At 35.9% G+C, this 22,159-nt stretch overlaps 1 protein-coding gene across 1 annotated transcript in view; it reads left to right on the top strand.

Moving 5' to 3' along the window:
* The window catches only part of RELN (reelin), a 462,655-nt gene that overhangs the window by 284,267 nt on the left and 156,229 nt on the right, over positions 1-22,159 (top strand). The window contains exons 13-19 of the mRNA XM_012650296.1: positions 5,482-5,594; positions 6,878-7,086; positions 7,843-7,971; positions 9,317-9,426; positions 13,123-13,189; positions 17,817-18,050; positions 18,773-18,934. Of these exons, the coding sequence (XP_012505750.1) occupies positions 5,482-5,594; positions 6,878-7,086; positions 7,843-7,971; positions 9,317-9,426; positions 13,123-13,189; positions 17,817-18,050; positions 18,773-18,934 (1,024 nt within the window). The remainder of the gene's footprint in view (positions 1-5,481; positions 5,595-6,877; positions 7,087-7,842; positions 7,972-9,316; positions 9,427-13,122; positions 13,190-17,816; positions 18,051-18,772; positions 18,935-22,159) is intronic.

Raw genomic sequence — 22,159 nt, 5'->3', positions numbered from 1 at the left:
TGTTTTTTTCATAGTAAATCAACCATGCTCAGTGCATTTATGTGAGATTAAGTCATCATTACATAAATTTCTTTATGGAATTGTCTTTATATAAGAGATTAAGTCATTTTTAATTTTCTCAGAGATTATTAATGAATTAAAATAAAATTGACTGTGCTGGAGAAATTAATTTGAATTAGCCTAAACAAGTTCATTATCCAATTAAAAGCATCTTTATTCAATTTTAAAAAGTAAGGAATGCCTATTGAGTATAGAGCCCTGAGCTAGGATATATGGCAAATACAATTGGGGAGAATAATGGCACCTAAATCACAGAATTGTTGGTCAAATGAGTTAATACATGCAAAGCATTCAAAAAAGCACAAAATAAATATTTAGATTCAATATGTCTCTATTGTTATGGATATAAAAATTACTTAGAGTCCCTGCCCACAAGTAACATCTAACTATGAAAAAGAATGCAATATGCCATAATGGAAGGAAAATGCTACGAAAGCATGGAGGAAGCTGTGGGTAATTGCAGTGAAGGGACTAGGATAAAGCTTCATGAAGGAGATGGCATTTGAACTTGGCCCTGAAGGATGGGCAGGATTTACATTTAAGGGAAGAAGAGAATTCCAAGCTAAGCATTTTTGAAAAAAGGCACAAGAATAAAGGTATGTGGTATGTTTGGAGCTGAGTGATTTTCCCTATAGATGAATGGAAGCAGGTAAAATGAAACCAGAAAAGAAAATTGGAGCTAGAGTAGTGATTTTCTTTAATTCCCTATTAAGGAGTTTGGATTTTACAAGAGGTGTTAGTTCATCATTGTTTTTTGTGGTTGAGTAGTACTCCGTGGTATACATATACCACATTTTGTTAATCCACTCATGTATTGATGGGCAGTTGGGTTGTTTCCACATCTTTGCAACTGTGCATTGTGCTTCTAGAAACATTCGAGTGCAAATGTCTTTATTATAGAATGATTTTTTTTTCCTTTGGGTACATACCCAGGAGTGGGATTGCTGGATCAAATGGTCATTCTACTTTGAGTTCTTTAAGGTATCTCCATATTACTTTTCATAGAGGCTGTACTAATTTGCAGTCCCACCAGCAGTGTGAGTGTGAGTGTTCTTGTCTTTCCGCATCCACACCAACATTTGTTGTTTTGGGAGTTTTTGATAAAAGCCATTCTCACTGGAGTTAAGTGATATATCTCATTGTGGTTTTGATTTGAATTTCCCTGATGATTAGAGATGTTGAGCATTTTTTCATATGTTTTTTGGCCATTATTCTGTCTTCTTTTGAAAAGTTTCTGTTCATGTCATTTGCCCACTTTTTAATGGGGTTATTTGATTTTTTCTTATTGATTTTCCTGAGTTCTATATAGATTCTCAGAAAAAAAAGGAAGTTTGGATTTTCTTTCTCGAGATAGTGTGGAGCCATTAGAGAATTCCTGTTAGTTCATTCTGTAATACTTTATCACCTGTGTTTTAGAAAATAATCCTAGCAGGAGTGTAAAGAAAAGACTGAAACAATCAGAAATTAGAGGACAACAGACTAGTTAGGGTAGGGTTGCTATATGTAGCAAAAAATAAAATAAGACAAAATAAGAAAAGAAAGGAAGAAAAAATATAGCCTCGTTAAATTTGAATTTCAGATAAACAACAAATATTTTCTTGTATAAACTTCACACAATGTATTTTATCTGGCAACCCTAAATTTGGAGACTATTGCACTAGTCCAGGCAACAGAAGTATCAAGGTATATTTGTAATGTAAGGAGAGGACAGAAATGGGACAACTGAAGAGATGGAACCAACTGAAGTTGGCACCCAGTTGACTGGGGGTTATGAGAACAATGTTGGAGAGGACACAGATTTCTCTCCTGGGTGGTTGAAAAAATGGTGCCATTTCCTAAAATAGGAAATATATATCTTTAAAAAAGAGTGAGTGATTTTAATGTTAGATATGTTAAGATCAAGATTTCTAGAATGCCATATGAAGGCTGGAATTCTATTCAGGGTTTGAATCAGATCTGAAAATGATCTGCATACTGGTGATAACTGGAGCCACTGGAGTTGTTGTGTTCTCCCAGGCAGAAGGTGGCATCAGACATGAGACATTCTTAGAGAGAACCCTTATCTAAGTGTAGGTAGAGGGGAAAAGAGTAGACAAAGGAGACTGAGAAAGGCATAAAGAGAGGTTGGAGGAAGATGTCACTGGGTGCTAAAGGAGGAAGGAAGAGAGTGGTTTAGGGTGGGATGACATTAGCAGTGTAGGGAATGGCACAGAGAGAGGGTCAACCAGGATAGGGGCAAAGAGGCCACCAGTGACTTTAGAAAGAGCATTCCCAATGGTGTGGTGCCTGGAAAGCCAAAGTACTTGGAGTTAAAATAATAATAATAATAATTTAAAAATGTGTGTCTGAAAGAGGACTGCTTCTTCAAGAATTTTATAGTAGAGAGGAGAAATGAAATGGGTCTGGATCTTGAGGATACAGCAGCAGTCAGAGAAGGTGTTTTTAGGGTAGGATAGGGTAGGATGGATAGGATAGGGTACCTAGGACAGGATGAGATGGATAGGGTACGATAGGGTGGATAGAATAGAATAGGATGGATAGGATAGGATAGGGTAAGATAGGACTGGACCTATAGAAAAGACTTTAAAACTTTGTTAGCTGATGGGGAAGAAAGCAACATGTCAAGAGATTTAAGATGAGACAGGTTATAAGTAGTCCCTCACTAAATATGGTGCCTTAGGAAAATCAGATTGATTGTAAACTAGACCAGATCACACTTGCTCCCTCTCAGGCTCTGTCTATATGTTCTGTCCTTGGCTCACATCAATCTGATGTGACTACATTTCTGGAAAACCTGCTCAACTTTCAAAGTTCAGTTCAAAGTCTCTTTCCTTTATTCATATATTCATTTATCCAATATACATTCATTGAGTACCAGCATCCGGCACTGTTCTTAGAGCCAGCGTGTCGTGAACAAGACAAAAATAACCTGACATCATTCATTCGTGCATTTCTTTATTATTCCTCCAACAGATATTTACTGGGCATCTGCTTTGTGCCCAGCTCTTTTAGCCCACACTGTGCTTTTTTCTCTGAATTTTTACTGCAATTATGGCAGCACAACAGTTTACTGCTAATTATCATTCTTTAATATATATTAGTCTTGCTTTCCTTACCAAATTATAAAATTTTTGAGGTCAGAGCATATTTCCCCTTCTAGCCCAATGCCCTGCAAGTAGTAAATCTTCAACAAAATCACTTTCCTGATACATATAAGTAGCTTAAAACCTACTTAAAACAATGTTTAAAGTATTTTTAAATTGACCATCCCCTAGTTTTTATTGAAATCCTTCTGTAGCTTAGCTGCTCTACACAATGCCCCTGAGTCATGACTTTCCACAAGGCATCAAAGGCTGTGAAGCCAAAGAAGAATCCATATCTTCCTGTAGGAGCTGCTGCCACTGAAACGTCACAGAACTGATAAATTGCCCCCAGAGGGACCTTTCTGATAAAATCTGTCATCCTTGTGAAGTCTTGGCTCCTTGAGGACTTTTTTCTTCTGCCATTCTCGGCTGGGTTCCCACGTGTGTCTCAGTTCTCTCGGAAGGGCAGACGCAGTTCATGAACTGTTCCCAAGAGAGCAAGAGAGGAGTTACAGGAAACAAATTAATGAAATTAGAGAGAGCTGATAGTTCAATTCCTATGTCATTAGGTGTGGTGCTCTAAAACAGCCTGCCTGTGATCTTCCACCTTTTTTGTTCTTTTTTGGTAAGTCTTTAATATGTGTTCAATGTGCAATAAAAAAGTTGCATTTTCAAAGAGGGAATTTAGTTTTCACGTGGATCTTTCCCCTACAGACCGTCATTTGGAATATATTTATGTAACACTGAAGTACGTAATATAATGCTAAAATGAATGATATAGATGTTAAAAACATAAGATTTTTCTCTACAGGTCGTTGCCCTTGAACAATAAATATCTATTAGGGTGAGATCTACATTGTAACCATATCTGGCTTCTCTATTCTAAGTTCAAATTGCTTAATCCAGGAAATATTTATTATATGCCAAATTGTTGCATTTAGGAAGATGAAATGGGAATGCCATGTAAATGAGACAGCTGGCCAATCAGAATTGGCCTCATAGATTACCTTAATGGGGTTACATATAGTCAACTATGTAGATGTCAGGTTTATAGATTCAGAAAAACTGTTTTCTTACTCACCCCAGGTCTGGGATCTTGGGGACTGGCTCATGCTCTAAGCTCAGAGGAGGCTTATGTACAAAGCAAAATTCTCATCAATAGGCTAAGAAAATTTTACTGCTAAGCATGAAGGAATAGTCAGTGTTTATGGATCAGAACATATATATCTACTGCCCAGTAATTTTAATGGCAGGGGTTTCAATTATTGTCACTATGGAATATCAGCAACAGCAATTGCCTATAGATAAAAATTAACATTGATGATGGTTGATTTAAGAACTGAAGGAATTTTTTAGGAAGATAATAATAAATTAAAAATGCTAATGTTATAAATTTGGGGACTTAGGGATTGAATATTTGCCATGAAATATATGCACATACCCATACTCCTCTGTCATGGGTGGTGCTGTTACTAAGGACAGCGGTGAGTAGAGAGAGGCTTCTATTAATAGTTATACCTGTTATCCTCTGAAACTCAAGTTACACAACTGGTAGAAACCAGCAATAGCAAGAATTATTGACAGAATGCAGTAGTGAAAAGAATAGAGTGTCAAAGGTTAAAAGATGTAGCATCTACTCCTGGCTCTTCCACCAGTTAATTAAATGATCTTTGGCTTCAGGTACCTGCTCTATTACTCAGTTTCATCATCAGGATGATCTTAATTACCTTTTAGTTCTAATGGTATAGTGTTTCATAAGACTAAAGTAGAGTGATAGGGAATGAACTACTCTATGTACCTTCCAGTAATCAAATGAGATCCTAAATATAAAAATGAGAAATGAACTACATTTAAAATACAAATATATGTGCTAAAATATTAAAGATATGCAATAGTTTGAATAACACTACTTCAAAAGTCTTTGATGCAGTAGGTCACTATACTTGCTTTAAAACTGTAATCAATAAGTTGTGAACTTTGGTCATAAAACCTTTAACTATGAGGAAGTAATAGTTTATTAAAAAGCAGAGCACATCTTTTTAACATGGGCTAAAACATGGATGTGCAGTTGCTGCTCGATGCAGACTGTTATTTGCATAATTTCATTAAGCAAGCAGTTACTTTGGCCTTCACAAATCTCAAGTCTGATCTTTAGCATGGCCTATCTGAGCTATATAAATTAATAATACTTACTTAGGTCTGGTTGCCTTTGTTTAGGGTTATTGTTGAGCAACATCTCATTACTATAATTATTTTTTATTCCAAAATTTAACAATGTATTTGATATGTTTGTGGATGCAAGTTGGTGCTAACAACTTAAAATTTTTGTTTTGTACAGGAGGAATTTGTGACCCTGGAAATTCTCATGAAAATGATATCATCCTGTATGCAAAGCTTGAAGGAAGGAAAGAGCACATTGCACTGGATACTCTTTCCTATTCCTCATATAAGGTACACATGCCAATCCCTGCACCAAATAGCCCACCTCAGACCTCCCTGGACAAGCCAGGGTCAAAACCACAAAGATCATGCCAGACACAGAGAGTAAATCTCTGTTCTGTCAGCCCAGGAAGTTGCCAGGTTTCTTAAAAAGTGACGTGGATATTTTAACATTCACTCGATTTTTTCTGATACAAATGAAAAATGAAGTTTTATCAGGAAGAATGTCTATCAGAGACAATAAGACAGAACCCAATACTCTGACTGACAGTGATTCTTGTCCCCAAGACAGTCCTAAAAGTAGCTGTAATTATGCAGCCTCACAGACTTGCTATTAGGCATAATGAGTGTTTATCCAACATTTTGAGCTTTCCTAGGTAGAGGACATTGTAAAAGTACAGATTATTATTACCTTTGCTTTTTTCTTTGCTAATGAAAGCTACTGGGGTTTACCTTTTTCCTTTCCCCTTTGGATGTGTGACAGGTATTGCCTCTGGTTATTTGCACACATCTTCAAAATTATGTGAGATGCTGTCATAAGGTATAGAATTGTTTTTTATAGTGGTAGATTTATTTGTGCTACAACCACACCCAAACACTCATTATTAGTTAGCCTTCTCTCCACATTGATGGCACCCTAGGTACTTTTAAGAGCTTAAGCACAGCCAACATCTAGCATCTCAGGGTTTAAGTTAGGCAGATGAGATAAAAATCAAGGTTAGAATGGAAAACAACCAGAATAAGTATCCAGCACATTCCACATGCAGGAGTAATCCAAGTTATACCCTTTGGGATTTCATAATGGACTACTTTTCCAGCCCTGGCAAGGTAGGATTACACCTGCTCTGGTCTTCTGCATGCCTCAGATCAAATCAGTTATGTAAATTATCATGCATTAATTCATTGGCTCCTGCTGTTTCTGTTTAGAGTCCTGTTTTCAGAACACTACTTTGGAAAACCATTAGTATTATACAAATCCACTTTAAAAGAGGGCTGATGGTAAAGTGTAAATGTCAAGTTGCCTTGTCTTTTGCAAAGCTACATAAAATGGATACATATGCTTTGAAAACTGAACCCTACCTCTCTGTACAGGAGGAATTCTGAGTCACTAAAATGAATGCTCCTTGAGGATAGTATCTTTGTCATGAAACAACAAATGGGAACACAAAGGACACTACTTGGTGCTTAATAAAAGGCAGTTATGTGCATAGTGATTACTAGGTACAGTCTAGAAGAATTTACGCGGACTAACATAGAAAGGATGATGAGTGATTTTGGTTTCCTTTGTTTGAAAGGTTCCATCTTTGGTTTCTGTGGTCATCAATCCTGAACTTCAGACTCCTGCTACCAAATTTTGCCTCAGGCAAAAGAACCATCAGGGACATAATAGGAATGTCTGGGCTGTAGACTTTTTCCACGTCTTGCCTGTTCTCCCTTCTACAATGTCTCACATGATACAGTTTTCCATTAATCTGGGATGTGGAACGCATCAACCTGGGAACAGGTAAGAAGCCCTATTTTGTGAGTATACTCAACTGATTAAAAGAGAGCTCATGGACTTGTCTATTAAGTTAGAGGCAGTTCCTCAGTAGGGTTTTAGCTGGTTTTTAAATCAAATATTCATTAATGAAATACACACTTTTCCCAAAAGTTCTTTGCTTACTATGTGGGCTATGACTGGATAGATTGTAAGTGGGAATGCCTTCATTCTAAGAGCTTGAGCTGAGGTAGCAGAGGTGTTTTCACGTGCTGTGGCAGCCATCCATTACAACAGATTGCAGAGGCAGAAAAAAAAAGCGAAATAACGGAAAAAAAGCTCGACCTCATGTTGGCTAGTGACCCCCTAATAATAAGCACGGAAATCAATTAGCACTTCAAGAGCTATGCCTTCTCAGTTTCACTTGGTTTCACTTGCCGAAGTGTTGCTCGCATCCTTTCAAAGAATTCTGTCGTCTCCCTTTCACAGGATGAAGTGACGGTGTGAGACATGGTAATTGCCTTTCCAGCTATCGAACTCCAGAGCACAGCTCAAGTCACCATTTGTTGTCTTTAAAACATTGTTTTTATAGCAGTAATTTAACTGATTGCCCTTTGAAAGCTGGCCAGACTTCAGTGAAGGATAAAACAATCATTTAGGAAACAGCATCTTAACAAAATTTTACGTTGGTTCTACAGATTTAATGTGCTTAGCCAGAGATGACAACTTCATTTTATTTGTTGTCTTTGCCCCTTTTTGTTGTGCTTGTTCTGGTGTCATTAGTGTCAGCTTGGAGTTTTCTACCAACCATGGGCGCTCCTGGTCCCTCCTCCACACGGAATGCTTACCTGAGATCTGTGCGGGCCCCCACCTCCCCCACAGCACTATCTACTCGTCTGAGAACTACAGCGGGTGAGTAAATTCTCTCTGAGATACTGAAAGACTTGAATCCCTGTTGCAGAATGACAATCAGTGAGTAATCCTGAGGCTAGCACTCTTGGCATAATAGGTAAGGAACCTGACTTTTCTTTAAAAGTAATCTTATAAAAAAAAATAGACAATGCCTTTGGTAAGTCTGATGCAAGATTACAATTTGTAAGATCACTCATTCTATGTGTATTTCACTTATATTCGGGATTACAGGAACTTAAATTCTATGTGGTGGTCCTGTGGTTATTGCCAAAAGACTTATTGCCAAAATACTCATTTTTAGGAAGATACAATATAGAGAAACAGAGGAAAGTTGAGTTTTGGAGTTGGAGCTGGATTCAAATCCTGCTACTGTCTGTGTCATGATATATACCCTCTCTAACTTTTGACTTCTTTACATATAATTAAGAAGAATAATACACTCCTTTGGGGGCTACTATGAGAATTAAAGAGACTATGTAAAATACTTGCCACTTTACAGAATAAGTGAATAGTAAAAATATTTCCACGGATGGCAAAATTAAGTTGGGAATTATTTTCTTTCTTAGGCCCTCTTTAAATGTTCATAGGGCTAGGGGATAGCAAAAAATAAAAAGTAATTGATGCTAACTAGCATAGATGCCTACCCTAGGATAATATATAAGGTCTGAGTATTGATAGAAAAAAATTTCTTGTGGGGGGTATGTGTGTATATATGGAATACTAGTCAGCCATAAAAAAGATCGAAAATCATGTCTTTTGCAGCAACATGGATGGAACTGGAGGCCGTTATTTTAAGTGAAATAATTCAGAAACAGGAAATCAAATATTGTGCGTTCTTACTTATAAGTGGGAGCTAAATAACGAATCCACTTAGTGGAATAATAAACATTGGAGACTTGGAAGTGGGAGGGTGGGAGGAGTGGGATGAAAAATTACTAATCGAGTGAGGGTTGCACAAAAGCCCAGACTTCACCACAACACAATATATTCATGTAACAAATCTGCATATGCACCCCATAAATCTATATAAATAATAAATAACTTCATAAGAAAGCAAAAGATAAAATGAAAATCAAATTTTTTTAATTTTCAAAAAGAACGTCTTACAACAAAATAATTATCGCTTTCTATTAAGAACAAATCCACTACTTTAGCATGATACGAATTTTACAAGTTATATGTCTGCTTTACAACTATAAACAAACTTCACAGGTTTTAGAGAGGTTATTGATATGCTCTAGTGCTTTTCCAAGCACACAGAAACTAGAACATCAAAAGCATGTAAAATAGATTGAAAATATGTGGACATTGTTGTGAAGTTGGTTTTGTGCTAAATTTCTTGCAGGTGGAACCGAATAACGATTCCCCTTCCTAACGCAGCACTAACCCGGAACACCAGGATTCGCTGGAGACAAACAGGACCAATCCTTGGAAACATGTGGGCAATTGATAATGGTTAGTGTTTATGCCTGTCATAATCACATGCCATTGATGTAGAGTCTTCCTGTGCTTTTGTTCGTCAGCACAGACTTAATCACATTTCTAAGTCATGGTCTTGTGATTCATTAAACGCCCTTTCTTCCTTTTCTCCTTTGCATTCTGTTAGAAGCCCAGGGATGAGCAATCAGAAAAAAAAAAAAAAAAAAAAGCCAGTGTAGTCAGCAATATTAGATGCTAGACTGTTTCAACATACATAATTTTAAAATGCATAAAACCCTGAAACTCAAATTCACAGTTGATGATAAGGGATATCCTGACATTTTCTTTGATTTTTTTATACAAAATTAACATAAATACTTACCATACTGCATATATTAAAATAAGATCCATTCTTCTCCTAGTAACTACCACAACATCTGGAATGCTTATCTTTTAGATGCAGACACCACACAGAAGGAAACATCATCTCTAAAATACTAGTGAAACTTCTACCTCCTTTACAAAAAAGAGTATAAAAGGAAAATTTAGATATAGATAAAAAGTCTTTTATCTTTAATTTTTAAGTGAATTGAAATTTTTGCACTAATTTAAAGCCATTGTCACTCATTACAATGAGTGAAGATATTTTAAGCTATTGGGCTGCATGGTTGTAAATTTCTTATATTTGTTATTAACAGCCAACTCCATTTTTTTTGGTTTCTTAATTTTAATTACAGGTAGATCCATAGGTTTCCTATTTTCAGGGAAAGTATAGGCCACAGGAAAGTATATAAATTTGACTGAAGGCTTGTACTGCAAGGAAGTGGAAAGGGAGGACGAGAGAGGAGAAGGGGCAAAATGCCAATAATGAAGTAGATTTAGCATAGCCACTGATTTGTGGTCAGTTTGTAAAATGGGAAAGATCTACACCATTGTTTAATGCTGATTTTCTATGTCTTAACCATCTTTTTATTATTTTTGAATAATTTAGACATTGAAACACAGCTAATTATATTCTTGAAATTTGAGAATAACTTTAGGCAGGATAATTTGTCAGCGAACCAATATGAATTCTTTAAGCAATCTGTATTCAGAAAAGACCAATAAAAGGCCCACTTTCAAAAACCTCATGAGTTATATGTACAAAAACATAGCGCATTTGCAAAAACATCTAAAGATGAGGTGTTAAAATGGAGTTTCTCCATTGATAGAACATTGTGCATAACATTTTAATTACTGCACCTGTTAGCTCTAGACAGTGTGTACATGCCTCTGGATAATGGGATATGAATGACTTTTGACTTTTTCTTGCTGTCATACTTTTTAAGGATCATATAATAGGCCTTTATTTACTTAAATAATCATAAAAGTAGTTTAGAAATCAATAATGAAATAAAGTATATGAGCACTCATTGCACTCTTAATTTTAGCATATAAGCCTATGAAAAGAATATCTCAATTTCCTAAAGATGGTTATTACAACACAATTTTAGTTCAGGAAGTGTTTACTACACATGCTCTTAGTTCCCACAATCATGCTTTCAGTAGAACGGTAAGAGGTAAAGACATACGGAATGCACATGGTTGGCAGTGTAAGTCCAGTGCAAAACCTGGGGCAGAATCTCTTCCATTTTATCATTCTGTGTGAGGCTTCCACAAAAACAGGACCCACTTTTTGGCTTCTTTACAAGGGAAAAAAGAAGACACACACTCATTCCTTCCCAAGAGAAATATGTGCTAACTTGCCCCAAAACACCCCAGAACTCTCTCCCATTTCACTGTGGAATTCCAGAATTGTGTCAAGGGGGGAAAAATAACAGAGAAAAAAAAAAAAAAAGGTCTATGTCATAATTCTGTGAGGGATGCTCCTCCTTCATGGCAGAGTCAGTGTCTGCTAGAGTGTAGAGAAGATACTTTGGAAATTACCCTGAAAATCTTAGCAAAATGGAAAATCTAGAGCAAAGTATGTTTGCTGTCATTTTTTTTATTTTTCTAACTTGATTACATTACTGATAATAATGAAGAAGGCTCATCTGTCCTTTCCACGCCCTTAGGAAAAAGAAGACTGTAAACTTACTGATAGTATGAGTCCTAATGACTCCATCGTTAGCAGGGAGGGATGACAACAAAATTTGTAATTGCAGTTTTTTTCATTGATTTGGAATGTCTTAATGTTGAATTGTTTTATGTCAGAGGCTTTTTGAACTATGACACTGGTATGTGATCGAGCAGCCTCCAGAATGACACTGCAGAAGGCAGTGGACCACTTACAGGACCTGGAGCAGATCCTCCTGCAGCCATAGAGTCAAATGTGCAAACAATCCCGATGCTTTTCCAGACTGAAAAAGAATGAAGCCAGCCCTTTCTTGTTCCTCAGCATTCGGTGCACAGTGGAGCCTACCAAAGCAATAGGACAGGAGGGTGGTGAGGAATATTTGACCATGGTATGGTGGTGACGATTATAACCATAGAGTGCCAGGCACCATGCTAAGCATGACACGTTTCAATTATTCTTCCCTCCAAGGAATATTATTGTTCCACTTTAAAGAATAGGAACGCTGAGGCTTAGACAGGATAAATCACTTATCTGAAGTTTCCTAGGTGAAACCAGAATATTTGAATCTAGGATTATCTGACACCTAAAACCAATACCTGTAACTACTCAGCCTGCTATGTAATGTCTTCCCAAACCAGCGGTTTTCTTTACTAAGAGTTTTTTCCTCGACCTGTTTTGTATTGCATTTGAATTACTACACTGTTAATTGGCTCCAGGGATTAAGTGCTTGTAGGAGTATAGGCCACAGGAAAGTTTATTTTAAAATAAAATCATTTAAATAGTTTGACATGATTACAAGACAGAGAAAAAAATGATAATGGATTGTAAATTTGTTTATGCCTAAAATTGAATACATGAGGTTCTTACTAATCATTGCATCTTGAACTTGTCATTGGTTTTGTACCACTTTTACACTATTTGGCATGTTATTAATTATGTTTGATATGTTATTAATTATTATTAATTATGCTGATTATCAAAAGACATAATATCTTTAAATGTATTTGGAGTCTGAGTATCTTAGAACCTACCATTCAACAATTATGAGCCTTTTTCTCAGCATTCCAAAGATTAAAATTTAGGTTTGTAACATCACATTATCAATCAAGCCCAGCATTGAAGGGGAAAAAAATCTACACGATGAAGAAGACTTTATGCTCAACAAGAGATTCTTGACTCCTCATTTCCAGGAAGGGTAGATTAGAAATATTTAGAAATAATGGAACACAATTATTTGCAGTGTTGTAGGTTTTCCCCACATAGGAATGAAATTTATAGTTATGACCTCCCCACTTTGTGATATATCAAATTAATCCTTTGTAAACTCTTTACTTCTACCTAAAGCATATAAACTTTGTAAAACACTCAAGGCAGCAGCACTAACATTTTGTCTAAAATTGTCTTAGCAGAAGAGACTCTATTAAGGACTCCAAATCATATGGTCCTACCTTCTTTGACATGAAATATTAAAATCTTGAAAGGGTTATCTGCATAAATTAAAACAGTCCCAGCAGATTTGTAACTAAACACTTACCTTATATGACCCTGGATTCCTGCACGCAACACACATACAATGGGCCATATGTCATGGGTATTGCTTCCCAAAATTCTACTGGTGATGTTCTTGGTTTCTGAATTATGTTACCATCTTTCACATGATCTCTTTTTCCCTGCAGTTTACATTGGCCCCTCATGTCTCAAATTCTGTTCTGGCAGAGGACAGTGCACTCGACATGGTTGCAAGTAAGCATTTTAAGATAATATTTACGCTTCTCCTTTCTGAGGTATACTTTATATATTAAAGCCACAAGGCTTTTGTTTAAATATACTTTTTAAGGATTTGAGGTCTTTTTAAGAAAAAAAAATTGGATACTCCTAATGCAATTCAAGTGTAATTTGAATGTATTTTGTAAGTGAAAGTTAATTGATAAATTTTATGTTAGGCTAAATTGTGAATAAAATTAGCATTCTTCATGTAATTTGTGAACAAATTTGAATTCCTCATAGCTTGATGGCTGCCCTTTCTGTGTGTAGTTACATTCCTTTCCGTAATCTTGTTCTAGTGTCCCTGAGTCACATTTTCATTCCTGGCATGCTTTGTAAATGATGATAAAAATCAGTAATGACCCATAGACCCAATGCTAAAGTAAACTAGACTGGGCCAAATTTAGCAGATTTGATCAGAAAGTTTATCATCTTTAAATATAACTTCACAATCTTGTTTACTTCTGAAAATCATTTGGGTCTTCAAAAGGATTATAAAGTATTTTACAGAACAGTGATGTTGAATATGAAATCTGAAATTATACATTAATAGTGTAATATCTAATCACCACTGGTGAATTATTTTATGTTTTATGCCAAAAATGGATATTCGCATTTATTATGTCATTCTCATATTAATATTTAATTATAAAATATCTTGGGATTTTCTGAAACCGTGGGCAGTCTTTGTTATACAGATGTGTTAGTCCGATTTGCACTGCTATAAAGGAATACCTGAGACTGGGTAATTTATAAAGAAAAGAGGTTTATTGGCTCGTGGTTCCGCAGACTGTACAAGGAGTGTGACACCAGCGTCTGCTTCTGGTGAGGGCCTCAGGGAGCTGCCAATAAAAGCAGGTGAAGGGGAGCAGGTGTGTCACATGGAGAGAGGGGGAGTAAGAGAGGGAGGATGAGGTGCCAGGCTCTTTTAAACAACCAGCTCTCACATGAACTAACAAAGTGAGAACTCACTCATTATCACCGGGAGGGCACCAAGCCATTCATGAGAGATCCACCCCTGTGACCCAAACACCTCTCACCTCCCACATTCAACATCGGGGATCACATTTCAACATGAGATTTGGAGGGACCAAACATCCAAACCATGTCAACTGATAAGTTTTCAGTAGCAGATCATCTAGTCAATCTCTTCCTGTCCTCCCAACAAAAAGAGTAATTAATTTGCTAATGAATGAATGGAGAACTCATAGAAGGTCTTTGAACCTGATCACTTAGAAATTACATGCATGAGGCAAAGATGTGTCGGTACTGAAATTAGAGTGGCAAGTTAACTTTTTAACTATATTTCAATGAATTTCATTAACAAGGAAAGAAATCTGCACAATGAAAGTGTTTTATAAAGTACATGAAAAAATGAAAAGTGTCTATGTATATTTCAAAGTTGAATATGTATCTCTGTGCTTTTTAATAAAACCACCAACTCCTGCCCCAAAACACTTACTCATTAGATCTATGAAACATTGGCTGATGTTTTCCTCAAGTTGTTATCTTCATCCATTATCCATAACCAGGCCATTCTCTTGTTTGGTGTGTTTCAAATAAAATTAACATGAGGAGGCCAGGCATTTTTACAGTTCCTGAAGTTGTCCTGAAAATTTTGAAAACAAATTATCTAAAACGACAACTTCTTTTATTAAAGAAAATAGAAGGTGGTATTTCTGAAAGACCTATCTATAATTATAATAGTTATACTTCATTTCATGTGTACAGTATTGTTACTGAACCCCAAAAGGGGTCCAGCCTAGGTCCTATCACTCACCACACAAAGAGCCAACTATTGAGACGACAAGGATTGCCAAGGAAGAAAGGAATTTTAATGTGAAAGACGTCTGTCAGGAGAAATAGTCTCAAACCCGTCAAGCCAAAAGCAAGGGCTTTTATAGTGGGTTGTGGAATGCAAGCCAGGCTGCATGAGGTTTGAAGTCATAGGGTCAGGTGGTCTGATTCAAGAATCAGCTTGGCGATGGATGGTGAGTCCTGTGGGGAGGCTAGTTAAGTTTGGTTGTTAGGCTTGACTGGTAAAGTCTGAGGGAACAAAAGATAACTTAGGGGATCATTTTGCAAGGCTGATTACAGTATTCCTCTTAGCAGTAAGTGGGTTTTTTTGTAAGGCAACCATCTGTGTTACCTACGCTGGGTGCAAACAGAAATCGAAATGGTAGTTTTATGCTTTTGGACATTGTTCTCTTTTGACACCATAGATTATCCTGAATAATCATAGCCTTTTCCTCTTCCTGAGCTTTTACAGACTATTTCCCCCAGTTTGAAACGTTAGGGTTTTTTCCCTGTTTTTGACAATGTTTTATGTAATGCTCATTGGATTTGTTCATATACAGCTGGGCTAAAAGTTTGACTACTACTTCCTTTTCCAGCAATATGTACCATGTTGAGTTTGAGCATAATTGCCTGGAAAAGAAATTTATATTCAATACCACTTACTTTAAGCAGATCCTTGAATTTGGGACCTCTGCAGCTCTGTGTTTTTCTCTCCACTTGGCTCCCCTCATTACTACCACTATTTGCTACCAGAATCACATCCTCTCCTGCTCCCTGACACTTTCTGGCCTGTGTACAGTCCCAGGCTGGGTCTCTAAACTGATAAGCCCAACCCTGTTAGAGCTGCTAAGGAGGAGAGAGTGCATTAGAATGCTTCCTTCACAAGTGTCTTCCATGTATGTGAACAATGGGATCTGTTTCCCTGAGATGCAGGGCAACTGTAATGCTATATTTAAGGGTAGGTAGATGAACCAGTAAGGGACATATTTGGAGTCAAGAGAGCCTCATGTCATTCCTGAAATCACCAGTGTGTGCTACCCTACTGTTTTGCTGGAAAACAATGGCTACAGGGTTTTTTGTTGTTGTTATTGTTTCTTGTTTTTAAACATGAGTAAACTTCTTACTAGCATTCTATCCCCATTGAATAAACTTTGATCAAAAATAGACTTTCAAAACCACTAAATGGAAACTGACTCCAGTGTGAATCATCTCTATCTAAATGACCACAAATTTCTCCCAATCACTAGAAATCCCAATTTCTCCCAATGCATCCTAATAAGATGCATTTAATATGCATAAAAATGCATTTGCCCTGATATGCACTTGACATAGATAGTCTTGTTGGAGAACACTAGTTCCAATTTGTGGCCATAGTAAACCACATTCAGTTTCCTGACTTTAAAATATGTTCAATTTAGATGATCTTTTTATCCTTTTTGGAAACTACTTGGCTATTCAGTCTAAGTCCATGGGACAACATGTGAAAGAAGGTAACTGTTTGAGGCTCATTTACATATTCAGTAAATATTGGTTTTCTTTCCCTTCCCCTTCCCTGATGGTGTTTAAGATGCCAAGACAACCCTCAAACTTCACACTACAGTAGTTCTTAGCATTTCAGGGTGCAACTTCCTTGATAATAGGATAAAAACTGTGGACCTTCTCCTCCGTAAACTCCAGTATGTACAAAATTTGGCATTTGATTTCAGCATGTTCATACATTCCTTGGACCTTCCAAAAGGCTAGCATAGACCCAGGTTTCAGTAATACTGCTAAAGAAGTATCCTCTGAGTCGTGCCATAACTTCGCTTCATTGGTACACTTGCTTTATAAAAGGCTTGCTTTAGGCTTTGGCAAGTTTTGAATGTTTTTATGTGAGAATCCCTCACCCAATAAGACACCAATTTTATTTTATAATGGGCAACGTTGTAAATGTAATGAGAAAGAAATGGTGCAGTCACAACAAAGAATTTGAAACTGATTCCTGTTGGGTAGACACCTTAACATGCAAGAAGTTTCAAGTATTGATTCTTCGGTGATGAAAATGCATTTTCTCACTGACAGAGGACTCAGAGAGCTCCATACATATTCTAGTCAGCTAACATAAATATAGCACATTCTCACATGGGAGCAAGCAGGTTGTTGCGGGGGGTAGGGGGTAGGTTTGTTTTTCTTGAAGCACTACTAATTTGGGAGTCCACTGAGAGGCAACACAGTTCTGCTAAGGACTTCTATCTAGGTCAAGGGTGTCAGAGCCCCTTTATAATGCCAATATAAGTTTTAAATAGTTAAAGACAGAGTAGTTTCCAGTAGTTTCCAAATATTTAAAATAATTCCCATCACAAACATAACATGTGCTTTTATGTTTGCTCTTAGAGAAAATTTATTCTAGATACCTTGTTAGAAGTTTTTTATTTGTGTTGTTTCTTCTATAAAGTTAATGAGCATCATTATGAATAAAATTATATACATGTGACATACCTTTTAGAAAGATTTTAAGTTGGAAATGTGCATGAACATGGATGCATTTAAAATAAACTGCTGGCATTGGTTAAAGGTGAGCCCTGAAATATTGTTTTAATCATAAGATTTTTACAGCACGGCTGTGCAAAAACTGTATTCATCTGGAATATTTACAGTCCATCAGCCTTTATCAAAATCTTCAGATTCGGTATTCTCTAAAGACTAATGAGCCTCATTTACCATTCAATCAAATCCTAGCCTCTGGACTTCCTCCTCCTCCTCAAAGTAGATTCAGGAATCTCTGAAAGGATCAATAGTTTAAGATTTAATTTCACGATATTTCTTTCAGGTGTGATCCTGGATTTTCTGGCCCAGCTTGTGAGATGGCATCCCAGACATTCCCAATGTTTATTTCTGAAAGCTTTGGCAGTTCCAGGCTCTCCTCTTACCATAACTTTTACTCTATCCGTGGTGCTGAAGTCAGCTTTGGTTGTGGTGTCTTGGCCAGCGGTAAGGCCCTGGTTTTCAACAAAGAGGGGAGGCGTCAGCTAATTACATCCTTCCTTGACAGCTCACAATCCAGGTGAGTGAAGGCAGGATAGAATACACACAGAAACCAGGTACTAATGTTGAATTTAGATATATTTTCAATTTTTCTTTTTTCTTTTTCTTTTATGTATATGTGTGTGTGTGTGTGTACACACACACACACACATACACACACACACATATCTTCCAATTTTTAACTGGTATGGGAGGGAGCTTATGGTATATTTAGGGTTAATTTGCCCTAGTTTTTAATAAATCAGAAGGCTCACCAATGACTTTGAGATATGGTAACTGACTAGATTTTTAAAAATATGAAGTGTTAGCATCCAAACTGTGTTCTTAAGCCAAGGACTAGTTAATTATTTATGTAGTTTTATTTATTTGACAGCTTGCAGAGGCTGATTAGATTTACTCTACAACTTCCCTTCCCCCAGTGCCTCATAAATAATGCATTAAAGGAGTGATTGGCATTGTAAGTGTATGTACACAAGTACATAGTATACAAATATGCATAAGTGTACAGTTATATTTTTATGGCTATATCTGTTTATAAAATACACACATTGACCTCATCTTCTACACTTAATTCATACATCTCACAGTGAAATTACTTACATTTTATGAAAGAGGGATGAGTAGAAACATACAGTTTGGGGGTAGTTCATTTAAATTTGTCTGAAACTCTTTAAAGACCAAAATGAACATTATGGTTAAAAATGTTTATGCACACACTAATTACAGACAATTTATGTCTAGGTTTCTCCAGTTCACACTGAGACTGGGGAGCAAATCTGTTCTGAGCACATGCAGAGCCCCTGACCAGCCTGGTGAAGGAGTTTTGTTGCATTATTCTTATGATAATGGGATAACTTGGAAACTTCTGGAGCACTATTCATATCTCAACTATCATGAGCCCAGGTATGTTGGAAAGCATTTGGAAAAATGGTTAGACTGACATCTCCTTCCTGGGGAAATCATAATTCGAATGGTATAAAATTCCAGATATTTTTCCTTTGAGAGAGAGGACAAAGATTGATGTATCTTGCAATGAAAAACTAGCAAGACATGTTCTTCTAGTCCATTTGTCTCACTGATAATTTGAAGAAATGTATTCTCATATTTTGAAATGTGCATATAAGCAAAATATTTTGATGCTTAGGAAAGAGAAAAATAGTTTACACTGTTTTCCTTATTCAGCTAGAAGATAAACTATTACATAGAATTTTATTAATAATGTGACATGAAATTGTAAATGCTGTTAAATATTTCTTAGCAATATATTTAATGTTATAAATTTTATGATATAATAACTCATCAAATCTGATAACCAATATATTTTAAAATTTTTCGTGTGATATAATTAAGTAATGAGTACAAAGAAATTTTTCTAGCATATTATCCCTGGCAAAAGTGGAATATGAGGGTGTATTTAAAGCCCTTTCTTCAGGCCACTTCCATTTGTCTTTACCGTATAGATTTCATCATCTGTAATAACAATTGTTAGACTTCAGTTTTACTTGAAGCTGGGCTATTCTTCAAAATTGGCAGAGTAAAAACTACCAAAAGTGGTATAACTTCGGAAGTCCAAAAGATCCTGTCCCTTCCTAGAACAATTATTTTTTTATTTCAAAAATATTAAGGGGGTACAAATGTTTTTCTTACATGGATACCTTTTGTAATGCTTAAGTGTCCCCTCTAGAACGCTTACTGAGCTGCTCACTGAAATTCCTTTAAAAATATCAAGGAGGAGGAGGATGGGAAATCTCAAAATTAAGGTTTAAAGTTAAAATTCCATTAAAGGAGGTGATGCTGTGGCTTACATTCACGGTTGTGTATAAAGAACTAAGACCATTTCCTTTCCTGAAAGTATATTTTAATCACGTGGCAATGAGAGAGAGGGTTTTGGGCAATGACGTTCTCATTGGCACCCCCGGGAAAAAACAGGGCTCAGGAAGTAGGAGAGAGGGGCATTGATGATACACTTTACATACTTCACAGTTTTGCCCACGGCTGTCCCTATATTTAAGTATTTGCAAATAGATAAGAACTTTTATTTTCATAGAGAATGAAGTAGCATGTAAAAGAAATCATAATTAACAACTATTATGACTTATAAATATTATACGTAATAAAACTTTAAAAATGCACCAGATGTTTTGGATATTTTCCTGGTACAGGTAAAAATGTAAGGCCAAGCTCAACTTTCTCACTCAACAGAGACACATAAATCCTAAAGAAATGTTTCACAGACTCTCCATAGTAAACATTAAAAGAAAATTAACTGAAAATCAAGTGGTAATGATAAAAGCATAAAGAAAATATCACTATCCTAAGTTAACTTGGCCTAGGGCACAATTTTTCCTAACAAGGATGAACAGCTGTAAAATTCAGTAATCAATCTATATCATGAAATTTAATTAATCTTTGTTGATATGAAAAATAATTACACATTTAATGTGCTATTGCAAAGGTGCATTTAATCTTGCCTGCCATTTGACAGCAACATTTTTCTTCTAAGAATCAAGATGGCTTTTCAGTATTAAGTATGTGCATAGCTTGAAAGATTAAGATCAGAATGGAGATTTTTTTAAAAAGCAGAATGTTGTAGTGGTAGCAAAAATACTTTCATTTTCTATATATGTACCTCTGTGCATGAGATGCTTCCTTATTCCCCTCTCTCTTACAAATATTAATAAAAAGTGACATGGCAGAAGTAGAATTTGATATATTCTAGATACCAAATTATATTTTATATGATAAATAATATAAACTGTGCAAATTCTTCATAGGAGAGTTAAATATATCTTGATGCCTTTAGCCATTTGCTGTATTTCTTTCAGTATAAATTGCTGCCTGTAATTGCTGTGACTTCCATATTGTTCCTTTATGCCATGGTTGTTCAGAAATGAAGTGTGATCCATAAATTAGATATGCTAGTTGGCTAACCACTATTACTCCTAGACAATTTCAAATAATTTGCTTGTCTATGAGTCATTCAGTAAATAAAATAACTCTTATCTGCTTATTATTTATAAAATTTAAAGTCTGGTGATATATCTAACTAGTGTTTTAATTCAAACTGACTAGAATGTCTTGTGAACTAATTGGTACTTTTATTAATGTAAAATTTTATACACTTGTGAGACTAAAATTATCCTAGCTTTTCTCTTAATTATAGGGCTTATTTTTTGCTCCAATTATTATGAAATCTAATGTTGGTTTATTTTTATGTCTTTATTATTGTGTTTGATCTCCTCTTTCTTTCTTATCATGTCACCCAATTCAATAGTACATATCATTATAAAACATTTTTAAAAATAAATCCATGAGCTTAGTACCTACCCACAAAGGGAAGATTGAAACAGAAAGTTGACCTAAGTCTCTGAGTTCTCTTCTAGGAATAATTTTATCAGACAGCAGATATTTTTGCATAGCTATTCTAACTAGCCACTACAGTATGCAAAGAGTGGTGAAATCAGCAGGTACTCCCACCATACCCAAAGCTATGATGTGGAGGTTAAGAGCAAGGCTCTAGAGTCAAGCTCCCCAGGTCCATATCCTGGCATTGTCATGTAGAATCTGCTTAACCCTAAAGAGAATATTTAACCTCCTTGTTCCTCTGTATTCACATCTCTGTCGTAGGTATACTGATAATATGTGCTTTGTGCAGAAAGAATTTGTTAAGTTCTTATTATATGCCAGGTCCTGTTTAGACACTAAGATACAATAGTGGAAAACAGATAAAAAAACAAGTCTCTGACCCTTGCCATAAGAATATCATTATTCTAGTTTCACAGATAAAGATGCCGAGGCACGTAGAAGTTAAGTACTTTTTCTGTGGTTGCAAACTCATTAACCGTTAGATGTCAGAGCGGGAACTCTAACTCGAGTCCAATTACAGACCCACAGTCTTAACATCTCTGCCAGGAAAATATTGCTCACTTCAGTTATTGTTATCATATGCATATACACTATTTTCCTTAAAAGTTGCCTTGGAAATTCTACTTTTCAGTTGCTGCTTTTTAAAAATTATATTTATTTTCATCAGCAACAATATTAACTGCTTTTAAAATTATTAACATAAAGAAAAACTATGATTTTCTAATAACATAGTGCTAATCAAATTATTAAATCAGTGCCTGA

This window comes from Propithecus coquereli, unplaced genomic scaffold (genome assembly GCF_000956105.1).
Source record: "Propithecus coquereli isolate 6110/MARCELLA unplaced genomic scaffold, Pcoq_1.0 Scaffold32, whole genome shotgun sequence".
NCBI lineage: Eukaryota > Metazoa > Chordata > Mammalia > Primates > Indriidae > Propithecus > Propithecus coquereli.
This window is presented reverse-complemented; position numbering and strand designations above follow the sequence as displayed.